Source organism: Rhamphochromis longiceps, linkage group LG11, assembly GCF_057381845.1.
Source record: "Rhamphochromis longiceps isolate RC_006_pf linkage group LG11, R_longiceps_female_GT1.1, whole genome shotgun sequence".
Classification (NCBI taxonomy): Eukaryota; Metazoa; Chordata; class Actinopteri; order Cichliformes; family Cichlidae; genus Rhamphochromis; species Rhamphochromis longiceps.
This window is the reverse complement of record NC_140567.1, coordinates 23,680,670-23,701,286: the sequence shown is the minus strand read 5'-3', so window position 1 is coordinate 23,701,286 and position 20,617 is coordinate 23,680,670. Positions and strand designations below refer to the sequence as shown.

Sequence of the window (20,617 nt, the reverse complement as noted above, 5' to 3'; positions counted from 1 at the left end):
TTTTTTATTTTTACATTTCGTAACTTACAATACTTTTCTGATCGGCTGGAAGCTTTGCCGTGGCTGACCTTTAACCTCGTTATTTGCGGACGTAGCATCTGCTGTTGACTGAATGTTTACTATAATGTAGAAATCTTTTGGTGATGTCCCACTCACTCGTGACCTTTCTGTTACATTTTACTGGGCGTTTAATCAAATATTTTTTAAATAAATAATAATAATAATAATAATAATAATAATAATAATAACAGGATCATTACAATAGGATATTTTATTTTGTATATTTTCTACAGACATAACTATTTTCCTAGTGACACGTGAACTATAAGAGAAGCAGCTGAGGGGTCAAAGGATCTTCATATCTGACTCACAGCCAGCCTGTCAAACAGTTTGTTCCAGGCAGCCAAAGTTCAGATCAGATCAATAAGGCTGTGCTTGAGTTTAATTATATTAAATACTATATTTGGCCCACAAAGTGAGGGCGGGGGGTGGGGGTATGTCTTGGTCCTAACTTAACTTTGAATCATACAAGTATTTGAATTGGTCACAAAGATAAGGTTAAATAACATGAGATGTATTGTATTTACCAATTTTTTGCAACAGCTAAAAGTTTAATCAAACACAATCTATGATAAAAGACCTTCAATAAATAGAATATTTTATACTTGAATAACATAAAATATTAAGAAAGCCCATGCGGTAATGAAAATATCACATCCTGGAATATTCCCAATTTGACATCTTATCTTTGAATGGGCTCATGCACCATAAAAAATAAATGTAGTATAATAAAATTGATGAGGTCTTTTTTGGCTGCTAACCTCAATCAATATTGTAATAAATGTCAGAATGATCTCTTCCTATTAAATTATTTACTTGTTTTGGCCAGAGAAACACTTTTGTAGCTGTAGATCTCAGTGGGAAACATTAGCGAAGCATAGGGATTATGTAGACGGCTGTGTGTGTTGTGTGTGTATATCCCCTCATCTAAATCCAGATATGTCCACCATAGACTGAAGGATAGCAGGAGTTAAAATCCAAGCACAGGAAATTAAAAGTCTGATGCTCAAAATTTCCTCTACTTAATGTATCCTCTCAGTGGTCTAACAAATCCCACACCTGTGGACTCATATTTAGTCAGCTTAATAATTTTTTCTTAAAAATGTGCTCTGCACACATCACATTATTATTAAATAGTTTTCTCTATTGGTAAATTAATCATTAGAAATAATACTCTTGTATACTTATTCCTGAGAAAGACAAATGCATCTACTATTAGAAAAGTAGCCTGCTCCCATAAAGAATGAAATGAGATCACAAGCTGTGCAGCTTAATTGGTATTTCAATTCTCTCCTTCTTCTCTGATTACTGTAGCGATGCCCCCTCCTGGTGAAAAGTTGGATGTGCGCTCTCTTCCTTGCTGAACCTTCCAAATGCAGATTTTCATTGGACCAGTCCTGCTCCCTTTCTTCCCCTCCCACATGCATGCAAACACTCACATGGATTACACATCAGACATTTTAGTATGATACTTTTTATTTAAACTTAAAAAGAGAGTGGATCAAAAACAGGATTCAATAAATTAGAAATAAATATAATTGCTGTAATAATTAATACATACATTATAATTACTCGATTGCAAGAAGTGAGAGAGACAGACCCTCAAAAGTTGTTTTTTTTCCTCTAGAAAATCCTAAATCAAAATATTGCAACCCACTCAAACCCCCTTTTCTCCCAATAAACAAAATAATTGATAAATTAGTAAATAAATAAAAAATAGCTCAAATATTAAAACCTCCCGAATAAAAGTGCAATCCCTCCCTCCCCCGTGTTTCACCTAAAGTCTAAGTAGAAATTTAAAATAGGTTAGTGATTTCCCATTTTACAATTTGGAATGTATTTTCCTTTCATGAAGATGATGATGTTACTAGTGGTAATAATAATAATAATGATAATAATAATAATAATAATAATGTTGCTGTGTCCTGCTCAGTGTTTATCTAAAGTAGTATTCTTTTTGCATTTTTCTTGTTTTTTAAATGCTGCTCTTTGTAAACTAAACTATTTACAGGTCATTAGGATCTTCTCCAAAGTCTCTCTAACCTACTCATTTAGTCGTCTTTTTTTGTATTTTCTTGGGTTTTTATTATGAAACATCGGTCCCTCTATATTTGTCATGTATTAGACATGGTATAGACAAGTTAAAGTCTATTGGAGTGATATATCAGCAGGTTGATTTCACCCTTCTCACTTGGTCTGAGTTGTCTTAGCTGTACTAAACACCCTGTTCCACACAGACTACGGTCAAACCAAGGTCTCGGCCGTATGGGTGAGATTACTGACTCGCGTGTGTATTTGTGTAAGTGTCAGCAAGTGTGTGTGTGTGTTTTTGTGCATTTTATGTACATATCAGCCACGAACCCTATGAGGTTCGGTGTTGATGTATGTTTGTGTGTTTGCGTGAGTGTGGCTGCAGTCCGCGTACGCTCACAGGCAGCAGACAGTCTGAAAGCACAATGAACCCTGGGATTCCTCCTCGGCTGGACTCTGAAAGGTCACCTGTGAAGGCAGGAGAGTTGGAGGGTAGAGGGAGTGATAAAAGGAGAGAGGGACAGAGAAGGAGGGAGGATCTGTTAGAGTTATAAATACTCTGAGGCTCTGCGTTTCTCTCTGATCTTCACAGCTTGTCAAACAAGACTCCTGTGTAGGCCTGACTGCCACACTTCCTGCAGAAAACTGCACCTCAGGATGCTGCTAGCTTCGCTTAGCTTCAGTCTCAGGTGAGTGCGTCAAACAAGAAAGCATCATTCTGTCTTTCAGCAGCGGTAACTCATGGTGCTTTAAACACATACACACACAGTGCCTGGATCATGCAACTCAATACAGTGAAAATCACTCAAATGTGTTACTGTGGGACTGTAGGTGTGTGTTTGGATGTAAATGTGTGTGTGTGTGTTAGTAAGTCTACAGAATCTAGAAGTATGCACTTATGTCTCTGTGTCCTTATGAACATGTGCCTCGATTCATAGCAAGCAAACACTACTACCAACATGCATCACTCTCTGGCATTTGCAGTATAGAAATTCTGGGTGATCATTTTAATCAGGATAAAGAAGTGGCCACAACTTTTTGTATTATACCGAGGTATTACATGGCCTTCTTATTACCCACAAGGATTTGTTATGTAAAAGCTTGTCTAGAAATAGAAGCTGAATCCTTTATTTATAATGTGTGCTGCCATTTGAAAGTGCCTCCAAACACCGACCTGACAGCAGCTACACATTTTCTGCTCTCTGGTAAAGGTTACGGGTTTGTGGAGGATTACATTTACGTCACAATCTCTCTTGTTATTTTTCTCCCAGAATTCCTATAGTTGAAGGCTGTTCTCCAATAAGCAAGAGGCACTTTTTTTCACAGTTTTTTTTTTTTATATACCACCATGGTAACCACATACCCTTTACCTCAAAACACGAGCTAGAGGGATAGAAAGAAGAGACTGGAGGGGAGAGAAGCAGAAAGAAAAAAACCTGACAGAGAGAGGAGGGAAAAGAAGAAGAGGAGCAAGGAGGTGGTGAGGGGAAGAGGGAGAAAAGAGCACAAAAGAAGTGATAGGGATATATATAAAAAGCTGTTTTCACACATGCACCGCAGCGCTGAACTTTTCTAGAAATGACGCGGAATAGGTGCAATGTGAAAAATTGAAACAGTGTTTAAATTGCCTGCTCTCCGGTACAAAGTCCATGTCAATCAAACGTGACGTAAGCGGATTTAGTGTGTTGCAGGTCGCTGCTTTTGTAATTGTGTTAATGCTCTTTGTGTCTGTATGAGAGTTTTTATAAGTGTTTAATATGTTGTCTTTCTTTGTTTATGTCTTTGTTTTATCGTTCATATGATTATGACTCTTACCTGTGCTTAGGTGCCCTTGGATCTTTGCTTTTTTTTCCTGCCTATGAATGCCCTTAAACTGCCAGGGACTCCAGATGAAAGTTAGCCTGTATCGCAAAATCTGGAAGACTTACATAATGCACCTAAGTGCTCATCTTAATTATATAAAATAAACATATCCTGTAGGTATAACTATAGAATGTAATTGGCCAGTGAATTCACCATCACTACTACTAGTTCCAGCGAGTCCTAAGTGGCCTATGTAATGAAGGGCATGTTCGGAAATGTGGTGACCTGTTTCTCCCGACTCTGTCTGGAGTTCATGTGTGAAAATGGCTCAGGAGAGAAAAACGAAGGAGCAAAAAACTAAAGTGGCACATCAAACACTGTAATAAATCACAATCCAGGATTAAAAACTCAGCCTATCAGAGCACAGCTCAACAAAATGCATGCTCGCTCCAAAGTACAGTGTGCCTTTGTCAGTAAAATGAAAGTAACCTTGTCTGTCTCTCTTCTGGCCTGTGTAGCCCATACTTTGGACCAGTCTGTGGCCATATTTAGAGCTCTGTTCAACCACATCATGGCCTCTGTTCCAACATGTACGGCCACTGTATGTTGCATAATATAATAAAACAAGTAAATGTAATTTGCAGTAAACTGTATTTCTGCTCTAGCTTTCTCCAGCAGTCCACCGTGGAAGCCTCTGCACACCTTTCTGTACAGACACCAATACAACGAGGATTACGCTCTCCTGTATTACACGCTAACAGTGTAACACAGACACATACGTACACACAGATGCCCACGCTCACTACTTTACCCAAACCATTTGTTCAAATAATAAACACACCAAACAGAACACTACAGAAACTGATCAAAAACGAGGCTGAAAAGAGTAACGAGCGTTGCTACAGAATTGATCAAATTACTATAAAATGATTCAAAGTATCAAGTATCCAATCGAATCAGTTGATTCTGAGTACAGTCCGGGCTATTGATAGTTATTGATCAGTATGTGCACAGGTCAATACAAAATAAAGTCACAATGCACCAAACACAGTCTGTGGTCACTACAGCAACAGGACATGCAGGTCAACGCATGGCTGGTTGCTCGAGGTGACAGAACAAAAATTGCCAAGGGCAACCAACACAGGCAATCAATCGCCACAGCAACCCAAACACAGGCCAACCAATCAACTTACAACAATGTGAGAGGAAGGGGGGGTCGGGGCTTTATCGGTCACTAGGCAACCATTGCCATAGCGATGGGGTCCTCGTGAATTATGATTGGACGGAAGGTTCTTGGGTGTTTCAGGAAAAGATCAAAACAGCAGGAAAGAAAATAAATAAGATTGTCAAAGAAAATAAAAAAGGGAAACAATATTTTAGTATAATTACTCTTCTTGAGTTGATTAAGCTGTTTTTCTGTAAGTTACCCAAAGCATATTTCACTGAAATGTCAGGTTAAAGCTTTCCCCGTCAGTTAGCTGTGCACTGTCAAGTCTAAGTTACCTTGTACACTTTTTTTCCTCACTAACCCAAATTTATCCGCTTGCTCCCCAACACAGAGACAGAGCGCAATGCGTCTTACTCTGAAAACCACGCCCACTGGACTCGTCATATTTATTATAGTTTTTTATTTTTTTTAATATTATCCTTGGTTTTAAATATTAAATATGTCTTTTAATTTTAATTTTCTTTTTAATTTAGTTTAATAAAGCTGTCAAACTGGGTTTATTTTTTTCAGTTAAAAATACACTTTAAAAAAGTTATTTCAGTATTAATTTTAGTTTTTTAAACATTATATTGTGTAAAAGTAATTGTATATACAAATGCAGCATTTTCTGAATATGATTCACAGTCCTGTAAACATCTGAGGAGCATCCAATAAAACTGACACTGGATATCAGTAACAATATGCCTGCACCACACTAACGAGTTTCACTGTTTTAGCCTTAGTTTGCTTTGGGCGGGACTTGATTGCACTCTGTCTCTATACTAAGGCTCACTTGTCTCATATTGTGCCACTCTTCACCTGCTCTCCACCTCCTCACCTCTCTTCACTTGTTCTTCATCCTCTCAGTAGTCACTTAGTATGGGCGGTTGGCATCTTTCGGCCTTTTGAGCTGCACTTTCAGTCTCTTCATGCCAATCTGGAAGCCATTCATGGCCTGGATGGCGGCCTGAGCGCTGGCTGGGTTGTCAAAACTCACAAATCCTGAAAGACAGGCAAAATGCTAACTTTAGTCATTTTGTCAGGCGGGTTTACACGCATTAATTAACACAGTATTTCATCAGCCAATGACTTTTTCCACTTGTCCTTTCTTCGCTCTGATAAACCGGTCCTCCCCCATTCCCTCCCCCTTTCTCCCCCGTCTGCATTTCTCACCGAAGCATTTGCTCTGGTTGGTGGCACGGTCCACAAACACCTTGGCTGAGATGACATTGCCAAAAGGCAGGAACATCTGCAGCATCTCAGAGTCACTGAACTCCTGAGGCAGGTGGTAGATGAAGATGTTACACCCCTCTGGACCTAACACACACCCACACACACACGCACGCATCCACACAGTAGACAGAGTTTGATAAATGATCTCAGGCTGTAAAAACTTTGCAATAAAAAAAACTTTAAATAAGATCACTGGAGAGAGGGGCGTGGTCCCGGCCAGAAAGGAAACCACATCACCTTCTCTCTGCTGCTGTTGCTGGGGCTGCTGGTGTTGCTGGGCAACAAGTGTTGGCTGCTGGGGGAACGGCTGCCCGACCAATCCGTACGCAGCAGGGTACGCCGCTATTGGGAGAGACAGGGAGCAACAAAATATGATTGGACCACAACAACGAGTGGCAACATAGGAGCGTCCAATAGAGTCACTCTGTTCGAGCTGAAACGTCTTCTGCTGAAGGTGAAAACTATTAACTGTAACATACGAGTGGAATAAGTTCACCAGACAATGACACTGTTGATCTGAGCCTGTACACGCATTACATCTCCCCTTGATATTGAATCATGTACACATGATATGTCCTGTGTTACATTATCGCCAGCCTTTTGTGTCTTAATTAAATTGGATAAATCAAAACAAAATGAATTCAGTCAATCAAACTGTCCTTTTATCCTTGACAGTCTGAGAGCAGACACATTCATAACAAAGTCACAAGTCTGCTCATCTTGATTTAACCTCCTCCCTGAGACGTCGGCTGGGAAACACACATATGCATTAATAATAATACGGCTGAATATGGATTAGATATGTGTATGACTTCACTGAAGCTAACGTGATTTTTAGAGCCACGTGTAATTGATCCATATGTGCAACTTTGATTTACAAGGACATGCATATGGTGAACATCTGTCACATCATCTTCAGTGGCTTTTGAGCAGATGTATTTACTACTGATTTTGTTTGCATGCCTCGTCTATCTTAATGTAAGCAAAGCACACAGAAATTAATATCTATGAAGAATTCAGATGATTATAAGTGATCAGTTCTGTGATCTGCGCATACACCAACCTGTGTAGTGCTGCATGCCTGCGTAGGCCTGCTGTAGTGGGTCCAAGGCTGCTGCTGGACTCTGAGCTGGGGATATGAAATTTTAAAAAAAGGAGAATTTAAAAAAAGGCAATATATTAATAAATTCTTGTGATTTATTTTATTTCTATATCTGTAATGGACCTGGAGTTTATGTAGTGTTTATTGAGTTCTTGGTTTCTGTTTGTATTTTTATTTTCTATGTCTCTGTTATTGTGTTTAGTCTTATTCACTTTGTCTGCTTTGCGTCCTGCAATTTGGGTCCGGTCCTCATCACAACATCACAGTAGTAAACATATCTCTACACTCCATAATGATTTGATCAAAATACCTTGATATGGGTGAACGCCATTGGTGTATAGTGTTTCTGTTTGTTGCCCATTGGAGGGAGCTGGCACGCTGCTGTAACCATTCACTCCTATTGGTGGAGGAAGCGCTGGCACAGGTGTTGCTGCAATAGTTGGGGGGGTGTTTGTACCTACAGACAGATATCACAGCAAAACAGAGTCTCTGTCATTGCAAATATTTCACTATACCAGAGAGATGAGAGACACAGCTCTTAAAGAATAAAACGTTTAGATTTATGGGAGAAATCTGGTGGTAGAAAGATGGTAGTAGAAGTACAACTTTCAGGATTTTAAAACCCCATTTGGGGGCAAAGTCAGGGAACTAGAATAAGTCTTTGTTCTTTAAAAAAGATAAAACTTCCCTGGCAACACTATGCATGCAGTTTTTATGTCTCAGTGACCAGCGAAATTAAAATGAATTAAAAATAATACTTCAAAAGAAGTGCCTTGAGGCCTTTTAAGATAGCTACCAAGAGGCCTATCTTGCATCTCGAAGGACATTAACTATATTTCCTATGTGAGTACAACTGCTTCAATAACCAAACCTTCATTCAAAGATTCATCTTGCTAGACTTACACTGTAAAAATATAAACTGAATGCTTTAAACTCCTAGAAGCAGCAATCTAGACTTTTCTTTCGATAACATGAAACATTAAAAGGAAAAAGGGTTGTGACTATTTTTCTAATGCATCATGTTTGATGTTATAACAAACTGACAAGTACAGCTAGAAGATACATCCAATAATCCAAGAATATATTTAAGTACGCATGGCATGTAAGCCTACCCGAGGATGGTGTGATGGGTGTAATGGGTGTGGCAATGATTCCATTGGCATTGAGTGCTGCCATCTGCTGCATCTGTACGGCGGCAACTGTTGCCACAGGAGACAAGTACGCTGACTGGGCAACCAGGGCCTGCTGTTGGACAAGCTGTGGACAAGGAAGGAAGCAGAGACAGGAAGGAGATGGAGAGGTAGAAGAGAGGAGGGAGAAAGAGGGGAGAAAAAGTGAGGGTGAGAGAAAACAAAGACACAGTTAAATGGGTATGGGAAAAAGAGAGAGAGTGGGAGAAAAAGGGGAAAGAAAAATGAGAGGAAGGGGCAGGGAGAGGGAGTGATGGAGGAACAGATGAATAGAGATCTAATTACAAGGCCATTATGTCCCGAGTCAGTGGGTTAATGGTTGTGTGTTGCGGGAAAGCTAATGCCAGATGACGTATGTTCTGTTGTGTGGGTAATAACATTAGCCTGAATTAGACCACTGATAGCCTCTTCAAACTTATTACATCCTTTCATAAGCACAGCACTCCCCTTACAAACTTGGTGCATGCATGTGCAGCACAGCGAATGTTTATGTGTGTCTGTGCTTGCCTGTGCGTTGACCGCCTGCGTGTAGGCATTGTAGGCGGGGAAATTGAGGGTCATGGGGCTGAAGATGCCGAGTTGGGAGGCCACCTGCTGCATCCTCCTCAACCCCCGCTCCTTCTCTGTGTCTGCAAACTTCACCACCAGACTGGACGACGCCCCCTGCGAGGACAGAGGTGAAGACAGAATTAAGTTTCAATTGCAAGTAATTTTCGGTGTTAATGGGCCCAGGCTTCGTGTTGATTCATTCATTTCCTCTATCCAGTTAATCCTTTATGAGTCTCGTGGGACTCACGCTTATCCCGGCACAATGAGCAGTGCAGGGCCAAAGCAAATACATTTACATTACATTATTACCTACAAAAAATGCAAACTCTCCCCTGCGGTTCACTGTATAAGCCTTTAGAAGTACATACACATATTTGGTTGTGTCTGTTTGTTTTATGCGTATGGATTTTATCCTTTGCGATCATGTGCATGCTGCTTACAGGCATTGTGCGGCTCCCGTGCAAGCTGTTGATGGCAGCTTGGGCTTCGGCATGTCCTTGGAATTTCACAAACGCGCACCCTGTAACAAACAGTCATTGAATTAAAAATAAAAATGGCACTGCATGAAATGAAGCACTTTGTGGTATTATATTTGAGTGCATTTTACCTTTGCTGGTGCCATCAGGCCCTCTCAAGACAGTACACTCATCTATGCTGCCAAAGGGCTCAAACAGCCTTCTGACGTCCTCATCGCTTTGCTGCTTTCCCAGCATGCCCACAAATAACTTCCTGTCCTCTGAGAGGCCAAGGATGTGTGGAGGAAAGGGAAGAAAATGTTATGAATTCAATGTTATATTCCCAATGCTGGCGACATGGCTGGTATAGAGTAAAGGCTGTCTTCAGTAAAAGAAAAAAAACAATCTTTTTATGGCAGATTCAATTTATGTCCACCAGGTTGCAGTATTGACCACAGAGACCATAAACCAGGAAAGTGGCATGAAAAGAGTGTGATCTGAATGTGTATGTATGTGTGCGTATTTATAGAAAGCAACTTGCCAGGCACCCCGCTGACTACTTTCCATCTCTATCTGATCCAACTTGACACCTACCCTTCTATCTGGCAAACAAGGACATCTGTACACTGTGAGGACCTTTTGGCCAGTCTTCACAACGTCAAAGGTTTATTACAGGCTTGATTTTACAGTTCTGGTTAGAGTGATTTAGATTTGGATTGGATGGTTACGTTTACAGTAAGGGGAATGCATTATGTCATTATGTCACATAGACAGAAAGACATAATGCAGGAGTACGTGTTTGGATGTTTAAGCGTGTTTCTCACCGCCTCTGCCCTCGCTGTCAGCTGGTTTCACCTGGATTGGCCGATTCATCTGAGGGACAAGCAAGCAGGAATACGGATGGTCAACATAAACAAGCCTCTCCTGGACATATTTGTTTTCTAAGACTGACTTCACTTTCATTACATTTTAGGTAACATATTTTACTCAAACATTAATTGGTATTTTGTAAATCAGCAGGTATCCATCAAAGAAATTTTGACTTTCCACCAGAGTAAAATCAATATTTTGAACCTTTTTTTTTTTTTTAAAGGCGGGTTTAATTTACTTTAGCAAAAAAAATCATTTTTGTTCACCAACTGGGCAGCAATACCAGGAAAATGCACAAAAATCTCTTAAACAACATAACCCAGACTCATTACTGTAACTATATGCTGAATATTCACACCTGTGTACATAACCAAGGTCTGATATTGAGTCAGGGAAAACATCGGTTTTTGTGGCATGTTTTGAAATCCAGACAAGCATCAAGTGTAATGACAAATCAGACACAAATACTAATATTGTTGTAAAAGTAAAGATGAATAGACTGTAGCTGATATTTTTATGTGGCTCCTGTGTGTATCCAAGTGGGATTTATTTTTAGCAGCAGATAAATGAATGTTAGCAGGTAACAGGTGTGTCTGAACTCTGTCCGAGGCTGGTTGATCCCTGCCAAACGCACACAGTCTTACTACCTATGATTTCTCACTCTCTCTCTCTCTCTCTTTCAGCCTCTCTGTCTCACACACGCATGCAGGAGTACAGAGGAGGATTGAGAAGTGACGAGATTAAGAATGCAGGCCAGCTGATCAGGATTACTGAAGAACTACGGATTAGATGAGGGACAAGAGGAGGTTGAGATACGGCGACGAGGCGGGGGAGGCAAGGGAGAGAGAGAGATTTTGTAGTGGGGTGAAATGACAAGTGTGTAACAGGACCAGGCGCAGTCAGCTAAAAATAAAAGGATGTTGAACGAGAGACAGAAAGAGAGAGACCTGGGGGACCCTGCCTAACTTCGACCGACTGAAAGGGCAGGTGGAAGGCCAAGAGGAACCTGGGGAATGAATGGAAAGGCTGGAAAAAGAAGTAGTACATGAAGAGCGAGAAAGAGAGACCGAGTGTGGGAGGATGAAAGCAGAGCTGCCCCTGAGAGGATGATTCAAAAAGAATAGAAAGAGAAATAGGGGATGGAGGGAGGGCGGGAGGGAGGAGCTGGGCGTGATTCAGTCGTGACTTGCTCTATCTTTAAAAAATGTCACGACTACACCCATCCACTGCCATGAATGCTAATGCACGCGTGCAAACACACGTTCTCCATGTCTCCCCCTATTCGTTCGCTATTTAGAGAAAGAAACACAGGTCTGACGCACACACACACACGTAGAAGCACACATAGGCACAAAAACATACTAAACACACACAGTGCTTAGTCATAGCACTGAGGCAATGAGGCACAGTGTTAATGCCAGGGGAATGGGCTGGGGGAGGAGGAAGAGGAGGAGAGCTGCAGAATGATGGCGGTGAAAAGAGGAAAGCAAGAAGAGAAGCAGGGGGGTGGAAGGAAGGGAGGAGGGCAAAGCCGCAAAGACATAGAAGACAATTCTAGTTTCAAAATAACTTCTAAAAGTTTGAAATAAATAATGTTAAAGAAATCATGTACTTATGTCTCACTGCCAGTCAATATGTGATATTTCCTTTAAAATAGGTACTTTATGTCTATGAGGAGTTACTGAAAGATGGGAATAAAAACACAGGAAGAGAAAAGGAGGGCAGAGAGACGGAGGATCAGAGCTGCAGAATGAAGGTGATGAAAAGAAGGAAACAAGAAGAGAAAAAAGAAGGCTGGATCAAAAGGAGGGATGGAGGTAGGAGACGAGGCTAAAGGAGATATGAGCCAGTGAAGTGACATCTAAATATACAGCAAGAAAACACGCTCATCAAGTACAGTTTCACATTTTGCAAAATAAATTCACAATGAGTTCTAAAACTATTTATTATTAATTATATACTTTTTTGATTGTAAGCAAAAGATTAATCAAAATAGAACAAATAAAGAACATAGAGCAAAAAACAAAAGGTATTGAATAAAAAAGAACGGAATGGATCTCACCAAAAAGCTCTTATCTGTGGGTACATTACTCTAAAAAGTGGAGGAATATAATCTTCATTCATATGCAGAGATTTGCTGTTTGTTCTTTAACACATTAATAATAATAATAGTAATGAGGAAATTATAATAATAGTATTATATTATTATATATAGGTCTCAGAAAGGATCCATGTATATATTAATACCTCCCTGCCAATCAAAATAGGATTTTAAGCTCAATAATATGTAGTTTACAGCTATAGTTATTGAAAGACGGTGATAAAAACAGAGGAAGAAAAAAAGATGGGAAGAGACAGAGAGGAGGAAGACAGAAGTACGGTGGAAGAAAGCGAGGAAGGGGAGAGAAAGAATGGAGAGAGGTCCCAGTGGGGTGTTAAGGCAATGTAATGAAGCTGGTAATTGAAGAGAGGGAAGAGCAGCGAGAGACTGATCCATACATTTGATTAATCAGCTCTTAGCTGTCAACACAAAGCTATTGATCTAAGACAAGGCCATCACACACACACACACACACACACACACACACACACACACACACACACACACACACACACACACACACACACACACACACACACACACACACAAACATGGGCACACAAGGGGTGTGCAAAGGAAGGAATGATATGTACTTTTAACCCCACACTTTTATCGACTCAAGCTGTCAGCATCATCATAACCTTATGGAAAATACACATAAACTTCCCCCTAAACTAAGCTGTAGTGCCTCTTCACCTCACTGTGCAATACCTTTTGTGCAATACTTTTGTAAATAGTCAACAGTGCAATAGACTCAATACTTGAAATGTGCAATTCACTTGTATTTTTATTTTTTATTCCTATTTATTCTATTTATCCCCTTCGTATATTTTATTTATATTGTCTCTGTATTATATATATGTGTGTGTGTGTGTGTGTGTGTGTGTGTGTGTGTGTGTGTGTGTGTGTGTGTGTGTGTATATATATATATAATATTCTGTAACTCTGTAACTTCTGTCGGTGCTGTGCTTTTTTGGAAATCGAATTTCCCAGAGGAACCCACCCGAGGGATTAATAAAGTTCTATCTTATCTATCTTATCTTATCTTATCTGACCGTCTTCCATAACCTTGAATCCATCCATCCATCCATCCATCCATCCATCCATCCATCCATCCATCCATCCATCCATCCATCCATCCATCATAATCCTAGCCCTGCTCAGGGTGCTTTTGCTGTCCATCTAAGTTGCCATCCATCTTGTGATACAAACTCATTGATCAGCTCCGTCTTGTCCATTGATTTCGGATTGTGTTGTAGAGCAGGCTGATTGTAGCAGGATCTACATCCACTGACCCTTTCCCTATCCCTCTAGCCATCCATCACTTCTTCCATTTGTTCATTCATTAGGCCTATTCAAGCTCATCCTTGAAACAGACTGAACAGAAACACCTCCTGATTTCAAACTAAGGCCTTTGAATCAAAGCTTATCAAAGCATCTGTGCGAGTGTGCGTGCGTGTGTGTGTGTGTGAACTTTAATAGAACCATATAATATGAATCCCACATGATGTACTGCAAAGGATGAGAGGAAGAATCAGAAGAGATGAGGAAAAGCAGCAGGTGAAAGGTGCAGTCGGCCGGCATAAAGACACAATAGCACTGGAAAATTGGCATAGCAATGAGATCGTTGTCATGGCAATCATATGACGGCACACTGGGTAGGTAAACAAGAACGCTGGTTGCCAAGGGCGACTCCTGTGCTCTTTGAGTAAACAAAGAATTTGTGCTGGAGGAGCGTTTGCTGGCTTTAACATCACACATTTTTCCTGCCTTGTAAAATAATAAGAGAAAGATGAGCATTTATCATAAGGACATAACACACAGAATATCATGAAACCCTCAGAATCGGCTGATTTGTAAAATAACTTCAGTATATTTAATGAAGCCCTACATGAAAACGCTTCAAAATTTTCATGTAGATGTACAAAGGGGTGGGTCAAAATTTGGTGCTTTTTTTAAGTCACCTTATTTTTACCAGCATTTTTTAAAGCAGGATAAGTAAAAAAGGAGGTAGCCACATGAACTTTTCAGGGCTGAAATTCACATTTAAGCTCATTCAAAGACAGCAAGAAAATCGTGTCTCAATCTAAAACAATCTAGACTAAATTCTTCCCACCTTTGCGCCATTGGTATAGGATATATAACAAAAGCAAAAGTGCACTTTAATGTCGCTGACAGTGAGTAGCAAAAAACCCCCAAAAAACGGTACCCTGGATGCTTAATCTGTTTTCACAGAAAATCACATCTGTGAGCCACATCTCCACGTGCGATAGGTGGCTTGTCAAAAAAATACCATCTAAAAGGTTTCCTGTTTACCTACATTTAAATATGAGGCTCATTTTCTAACTGTGATTTCTTCTGACACAGGAGAATCATGGCTATCATATGCTCCAAACCGCTTTGATGGTTAAGCCTTAAAATAAAAATACCACTAAAATTAGATTTTGGCGTTTGTATGCAAAGTTATCACATGTAAAAGGTCTGCCTTTTACCTACATTTTCATACCAGACATTTTTTAAAATGTAAATTCTTCTTTCCCCTGTTCAGCGTCCCTCTAACACATCCTCTTATCGTAGCATCATAGAGAGAAAAATGAGCCCTGAGTAAATGTAAATATATATGAGCAATAAGATGAGAATAATGGAGAGATAAAGGCAGTCTTAATAAGTAAGGGTGAGGGATTGAATCTACATTGTAGTAATTAAAATTCCCTTGAGCCCCAGTGAAAAATTCAAACATAGTATAGCCCCCGCTAGTCATTCACACTGTATTTCTGTCTCCTTTACTCCAGCACTCATGAACAGCCACATGCTCCTTTCGAGTCGAATTATCCTCTAATTACTCACGTTCCAATTAGGGCTTAATTAACAGTAACCATCTGCAAACACGTACAAGGAGCTGGCTTCATACTGGAGCGTGGTTTGATCCGTCCTGCTGCATACTAAGAAGCCCTCCCTGAGAGGCAGAGTTTCTATATCTCAGAGGAAAGTGAATTCATATGTGAGGCCACGCATGAGGGTGAGATATGTGATATACGATGGTGTGCGTGTGAGGCACATCCACACACACAAACGCACACATGCACGATCATGTACGGCATGCAAACACAGCCCATTTGCATGCTGAGGTGACAACACACGCACACACATACACTGACACACAGTATCCACTACAGTTTTCCCCCTTCTCAGAGCATCCGCCCTTTGGCACACACCGAAGCAAACACATACTACACACATACTGTTAATCTTACTCCGTGCAGTAATGCAGAGAGGATTGTGCCAGGATTAGGGGATATTAAATCCTTGGATTATCCAATCAAATCGTATTCTCCCCCCCTCCCCCACCTACACAAAATCAGTGGAATAAACCATTGCACAGTGTTATGAGGGAAGGGGGTAGTGTGTGCATGTAAATGTGAGCGCACAAACACTATTCGGGACATGGATTAAACGACGGCGCTGAATCAATGTTATCATTTTGTTCTTTTGACCCTTTTTTGTCATTAAATCGCAAGAAGAAACAAATGTTATCACAAACAGTAATATAAAACTGATTACAGAGCACAGAATCACAACATTCAATCGTGAGCGTGCGCGTGTGTGTGCATGTGTGTTTGTCCACCCTTCCCCCCTTTCAATCTCTCTCTGGAGCACTCCATCCACACAATTTCAGATGTCTATTTTCCAGAGTGCACAAGAAAGGAAAACTATTTTTACCCCTTCTCCACGATCTAGCATTATTTCTCTCCCTCTTCCTCTCGCCTATCCTCAATTCCCCCTGACTCTCAGCTCCATAATCCCTTCATACCCCATGACGTAGCCATCACGGCGTTTTTTTTTTTATCTTTCTTTTTCTTCTTTCTTACCATTACGTCTTACTTTCTTACTCTCTCCATGAATTTTAGTAAACCCATCCTCATCATCAGCATGCAAAAAACTAAGCTAGGCACAACTGTTTCTAACTGTGAATATTGAAAAAAATATTTTAGACTAATCCACATGACTGATTTATACGACTCTACCTTTATTCTGGACTCAACAAAGTTGAGGGCACATTGTAAGTCTGATTAAACAAATTAATTGTAAAATTAAGGACAATTGATGGTGATCACGCAGGCATTTTAAGCTAGAATGCAAATTTTGAATTTTAAACATTTTTAAAGAGAGAAGCATCAATAATTCAGTGAGCGTAAATTATTTTGCAGTTATTTTGGCAAATGATTAACTACTTCATTTTTTTTTTTTTAAATCCATGGTTTCAACATCTAGTGGCCTAATGTTAAAGGCACCAAATAACTATATTTTGTATCTCTCCTGAATCTATTTATTAACAAAAAAATACAAAGAGGATGTGTAGTTATAGAAAAACATGCTGAAAATAATTAAATGATAACGGATAATTTGAGTAAAACAATTCCAATTGTCCAAGAACAAAAGCAATTGTTTTGTTCTTTTCTTATTTGCTGTTCTTTCATCTTTTGCTCACAGCGGTGCACATATTTCTCTAAAACACCAAACTTGCTCTCAGAAAAGACTGCGGCAGGTTTAGCTCAGCTAAAGTCAAGATGAAAGGAAGAGCGACTTTGATTACCAAGAGTAGTGAAACCAATTCAGCTGTTTGGAAACCCTTTGGTTTCGAGGAGTCTGAACTAGAAAATGCAATTTTCGTTATGTTTCAAAAGTGAAGTTAACTTATTAAGCCATGGTGATCTAAATAGTGACCAACAAATCTTGGAGATAATTGATCTGAAATTCAGGAGCGGAACGACACCCGTTACAGTTCCCTTGCTGTCATAAATCTATAAATGCCACGTCCCCCCCCCCCCCCTCTTTTCACAGATATCAGAGGGCTTAGCCGGGCCCACACGCTGCTCCGGACCCTCACTGAGGCCTTGTAATTCATCTATCATCTTTGCTATTCTTTTTCTTCTTCATAACCTGCTTCCATCGAGGTCTGGACTGATCAAGTGTGGAATTATGGTGATCTGCATATTTGATTTTTGCAAAGATTTGATGCCCTTTGCCCTTCCTGACACATCCCTCCTCATTTTTCCAGACTTGGGACCAACACAAAGCATAGATTGACTTGTGGGCCCCTTTTTTTCATTTACCTTCAGTTTTGCGGTCCTTGCTAATGAATTGTGATTCTAATTTTTGTCATAATCAAGCCCTAATTTTAAGTGATATTAAAATACTCCATGCTAACCAAGTTTTCACTTTTCCGAGGAAAATCATCAGGACTGTGACAAAAATTCTACTCGCTGTAATAGTCTTAAAATATTTTACTGTTACTCAACAGTGAAAGATGGTCCAAAATGTAAGGAAATCGCATAGACATCAGCTTCGCTTTCACTACATGTGGCCGGTTATGGTTCCATGCATAGCCACCCCGGGGTGTCACATGTAGGATATGGTAAATGTGACACCCTGGCTCACACCTCTCATTCACAGCTGGATGAAGACACTGAAACGCGAGAAACAGATACAGTGAGCGCTGAGGTGGAGCAGCTCGGCAGCACAGCTCCACCCCACCTCGTCTCTCTATCACACCACGTTAGGCTTTGCATCCCTCAGGTTACCTAGCAACCTGGCATCTCAGCTCAGCTCCGTTGCCTGGTAACGGGGGCCTGCAACCACAATACAAGCTCCTGAGCGGCCCATCCCCCTGCTCTCATCCCTCCTCCCTCTGTCTCTCCCTCATTCTCTTCTTCACACCTGAGAAGTCCGCCCTCCTTCTTCTCCACTCAATACTCTGTGTGGCAGTTAACCCTTCACCAGCCTCTCGGATTAGCAACATATTCTCTTTTCTTTCTCGTTCTCTTTTTCTCTTTATCAGGCTCCATAGTAATGACACCAAACCATCCATAAAGCAGAACTAACTACCCTGTTGATCCCTATAATATTATATGCTGTTTTTGTCAAACCCCAATGAGAACATTCTGCATGCAGCAGTGGAGCACTCACTGAAATTTGATCCTCTGGATTTAGTCCAACATAATCCAACAGCACTATAGCGGATAACTGCTAGACCTATGCACTTGGACCTTCTTTCTATTTTAGGGAGTGTAAGTCTTTTGAGAAACGAACGGCTGAATTAAAAAGGCTGCTCAGAGCCATAGAAATTCATGATTGCAAAAATCTCATATTCACTGAGATTACATTCAACACGGAGCCAGCGACACGTTCTTGAATGCTCAGATAGTTACAGCATGAGGCAGGATCCCAGAAAATTAAAGCAAGAAAAACATGTAAATGACTTGTGTGTTCACATAACAGCCTAACAGAACTAAAAACACCACACTGACTGGTGATGATTTAGCTTTTTTGCATGTCACAGGAATAAAATAGATGTATGAAATTGTTTTTTTTAAACTTCTCTTTCTTGGAAAACAATTCATAGTTTACACTTTAAATTTTAAAAGGTATACCGCTTTAGCCTTTTTTCACTTTATCGCTTGTATAACAAATCTCTTTAATTCATATTCTTCTTTTACAACGTTTCAAACTTTTTATATGAAAAATAAAGTTGTGTGGGGCCATTAATAATCCCATAATAGTTTTTCATTTATTTCATTATTTTAAGTGTTTCTCCACAAAATATTTTAAATAGTCTTTTTGAAAGATGTAATAGAAACATGTAACAAAGTAGTAATAAAGGGAAACCATCCAATCCTGACCCAAAAACTTGAAACAAAACTAAAATTTGCTGTTGCTCACACTATTACTATTAATATTTTGTGTTAAAGTGATACTAGCATAGTGTAATGCACATTTTATTCAAATATACTTTTTTTCTCAGTTAACTAACTGTAACTGACTAAATAAATATCATTTTATTGGTACAGGAAACTTGAGTGAAATTACAAAAACAAATTTAAAATGTATTCCTCCATAAAATATAATTATATAATAAATAATTCCACTGAGTCATAGTCGTTGCTAAAATAGCTCGGTTGCTTCGGGGTAAATAGAGAAAGGATTTTACTCATTTTGATTAAATAATGTTGATAGAATTTAACATAAGCAGTGTATAACCCTGAAGGTTACATTTCAAGCTAATCCAAACCTATATTTTTCTAAATGTAAAATGTTCTAAATTCCCTCTATATTCTTCATTCTTCAGTGAATTTTTTTTTACATGCTGAAGAGTCTGTGGAACGACCCTCAACGGGATCACTTTTCATTAAAGCCATAAAAAAGCTTGATAAAAGGTCATTTTAAATTTACTTTCTGGGACATTTTTGAAAGAACAAAAGGTTTCCAGCTTTGAGAAATAAAAAAAACAGAGCCTTTTTTATATATAAGAATTTAAATGCCCTCCCCACCTTGTATAAATGAATTTATTATACAAAGAACTCACTGCGAGGTGCCTCTAGGCAAAACCACGTTTGGACAAACTGTGCTATCAGTGAACAGAAGTAAATATTGGAATAGCTTACCAGTTATAACAAAGGAACATTCTACATGTTCCACAAAGGCTTATAGCAAACCAGAACTGTGATCATATTTAATTTAGTATGATTGTATTTTATGTATTTGTCTTTTGTTTGTGTTCTTTGTTTTGTGTCTATATGGTATCTGAATAGTGTGCAGCTTCATATGATGTGGTCCAGGGACTGTATGTAAATGAGTAGTTTACTAAAATGTGGCTTGTTTATATTTATATGAAGGCACAGCTCTATCTCAGGCCTGGCTAAAGCAGGTGACTAAGAAATATCTTATAATCAACAAGTTACTACTGCAGTACTTTTAAAAGTCAGTCAACCAACTAGTATTTCATGGCTGTTGTTTTTTTTTTTTTGCACATATACATTTTTGGATTCCCTAAAGAGATTTCAGCTAGAACCAAAGTGAAATCACCAGCATGGTAATAAAATAATTTTTGTTAACTACTTTTGTTAATTGGAATTTAATCTACTCAATCTACAAAGACATTTTTGTCTGACCTCAAATTGTCAGAAACAGCAGAAAAAAGCATAGATTTCTGTTAAATAAGGCACAACAGCCTCATTT

At 39.4% G+C, this 20,617-nt stretch overlaps 1 protein-coding gene across 1 annotated transcript in view; it reads right to left on the bottom strand.

Moving 5' to 3' along the window:
• Positions 1 to 1,524: 1,524 nt before the first annotated feature.
• celf3b (cugbp, Elav-like family member 3b) overlaps positions 1,525 to 20,617 on the bottom strand; it is a 33,167-nt gene continuing 14,074 nt past the window's right edge. Inside the window, exons 5-15 of the mRNA XM_085423056.1 lie at positions 10,455 to 10,503; positions 9,783 to 9,911; positions 9,616 to 9,695; positions 9,134 to 9,289; positions 8,549 to 8,693; positions 7,747 to 7,893; positions 7,398 to 7,463; positions 6,572 to 6,676; positions 6,275 to 6,418; positions 5,940 to 6,103; positions 1,525 to 2,559 (exon numbers count right to left, since the gene is read on the bottom strand). Of these exons, the coding sequence (XP_085279182.1) occupies positions 5,976 to 6,103; positions 6,275 to 6,418; positions 6,572 to 6,676; positions 7,398 to 7,463; positions 7,747 to 7,893; positions 8,549 to 8,693; positions 9,134 to 9,289; positions 9,616 to 9,695; positions 9,783 to 9,911; positions 10,455 to 10,503 (1,149 nt within the window). The 3' untranslated portion in view covers positions 1,525 to 2,559; positions 5,940 to 5,975. The remainder of the gene's footprint in view (positions 2,560 to 5,939; positions 6,104 to 6,274; positions 6,419 to 6,571; positions 6,677 to 7,397; positions 7,464 to 7,746; positions 7,894 to 8,548; positions 8,694 to 9,133; positions 9,290 to 9,615; positions 9,696 to 9,782; positions 9,912 to 10,454; positions 10,504 to 20,617) is intronic.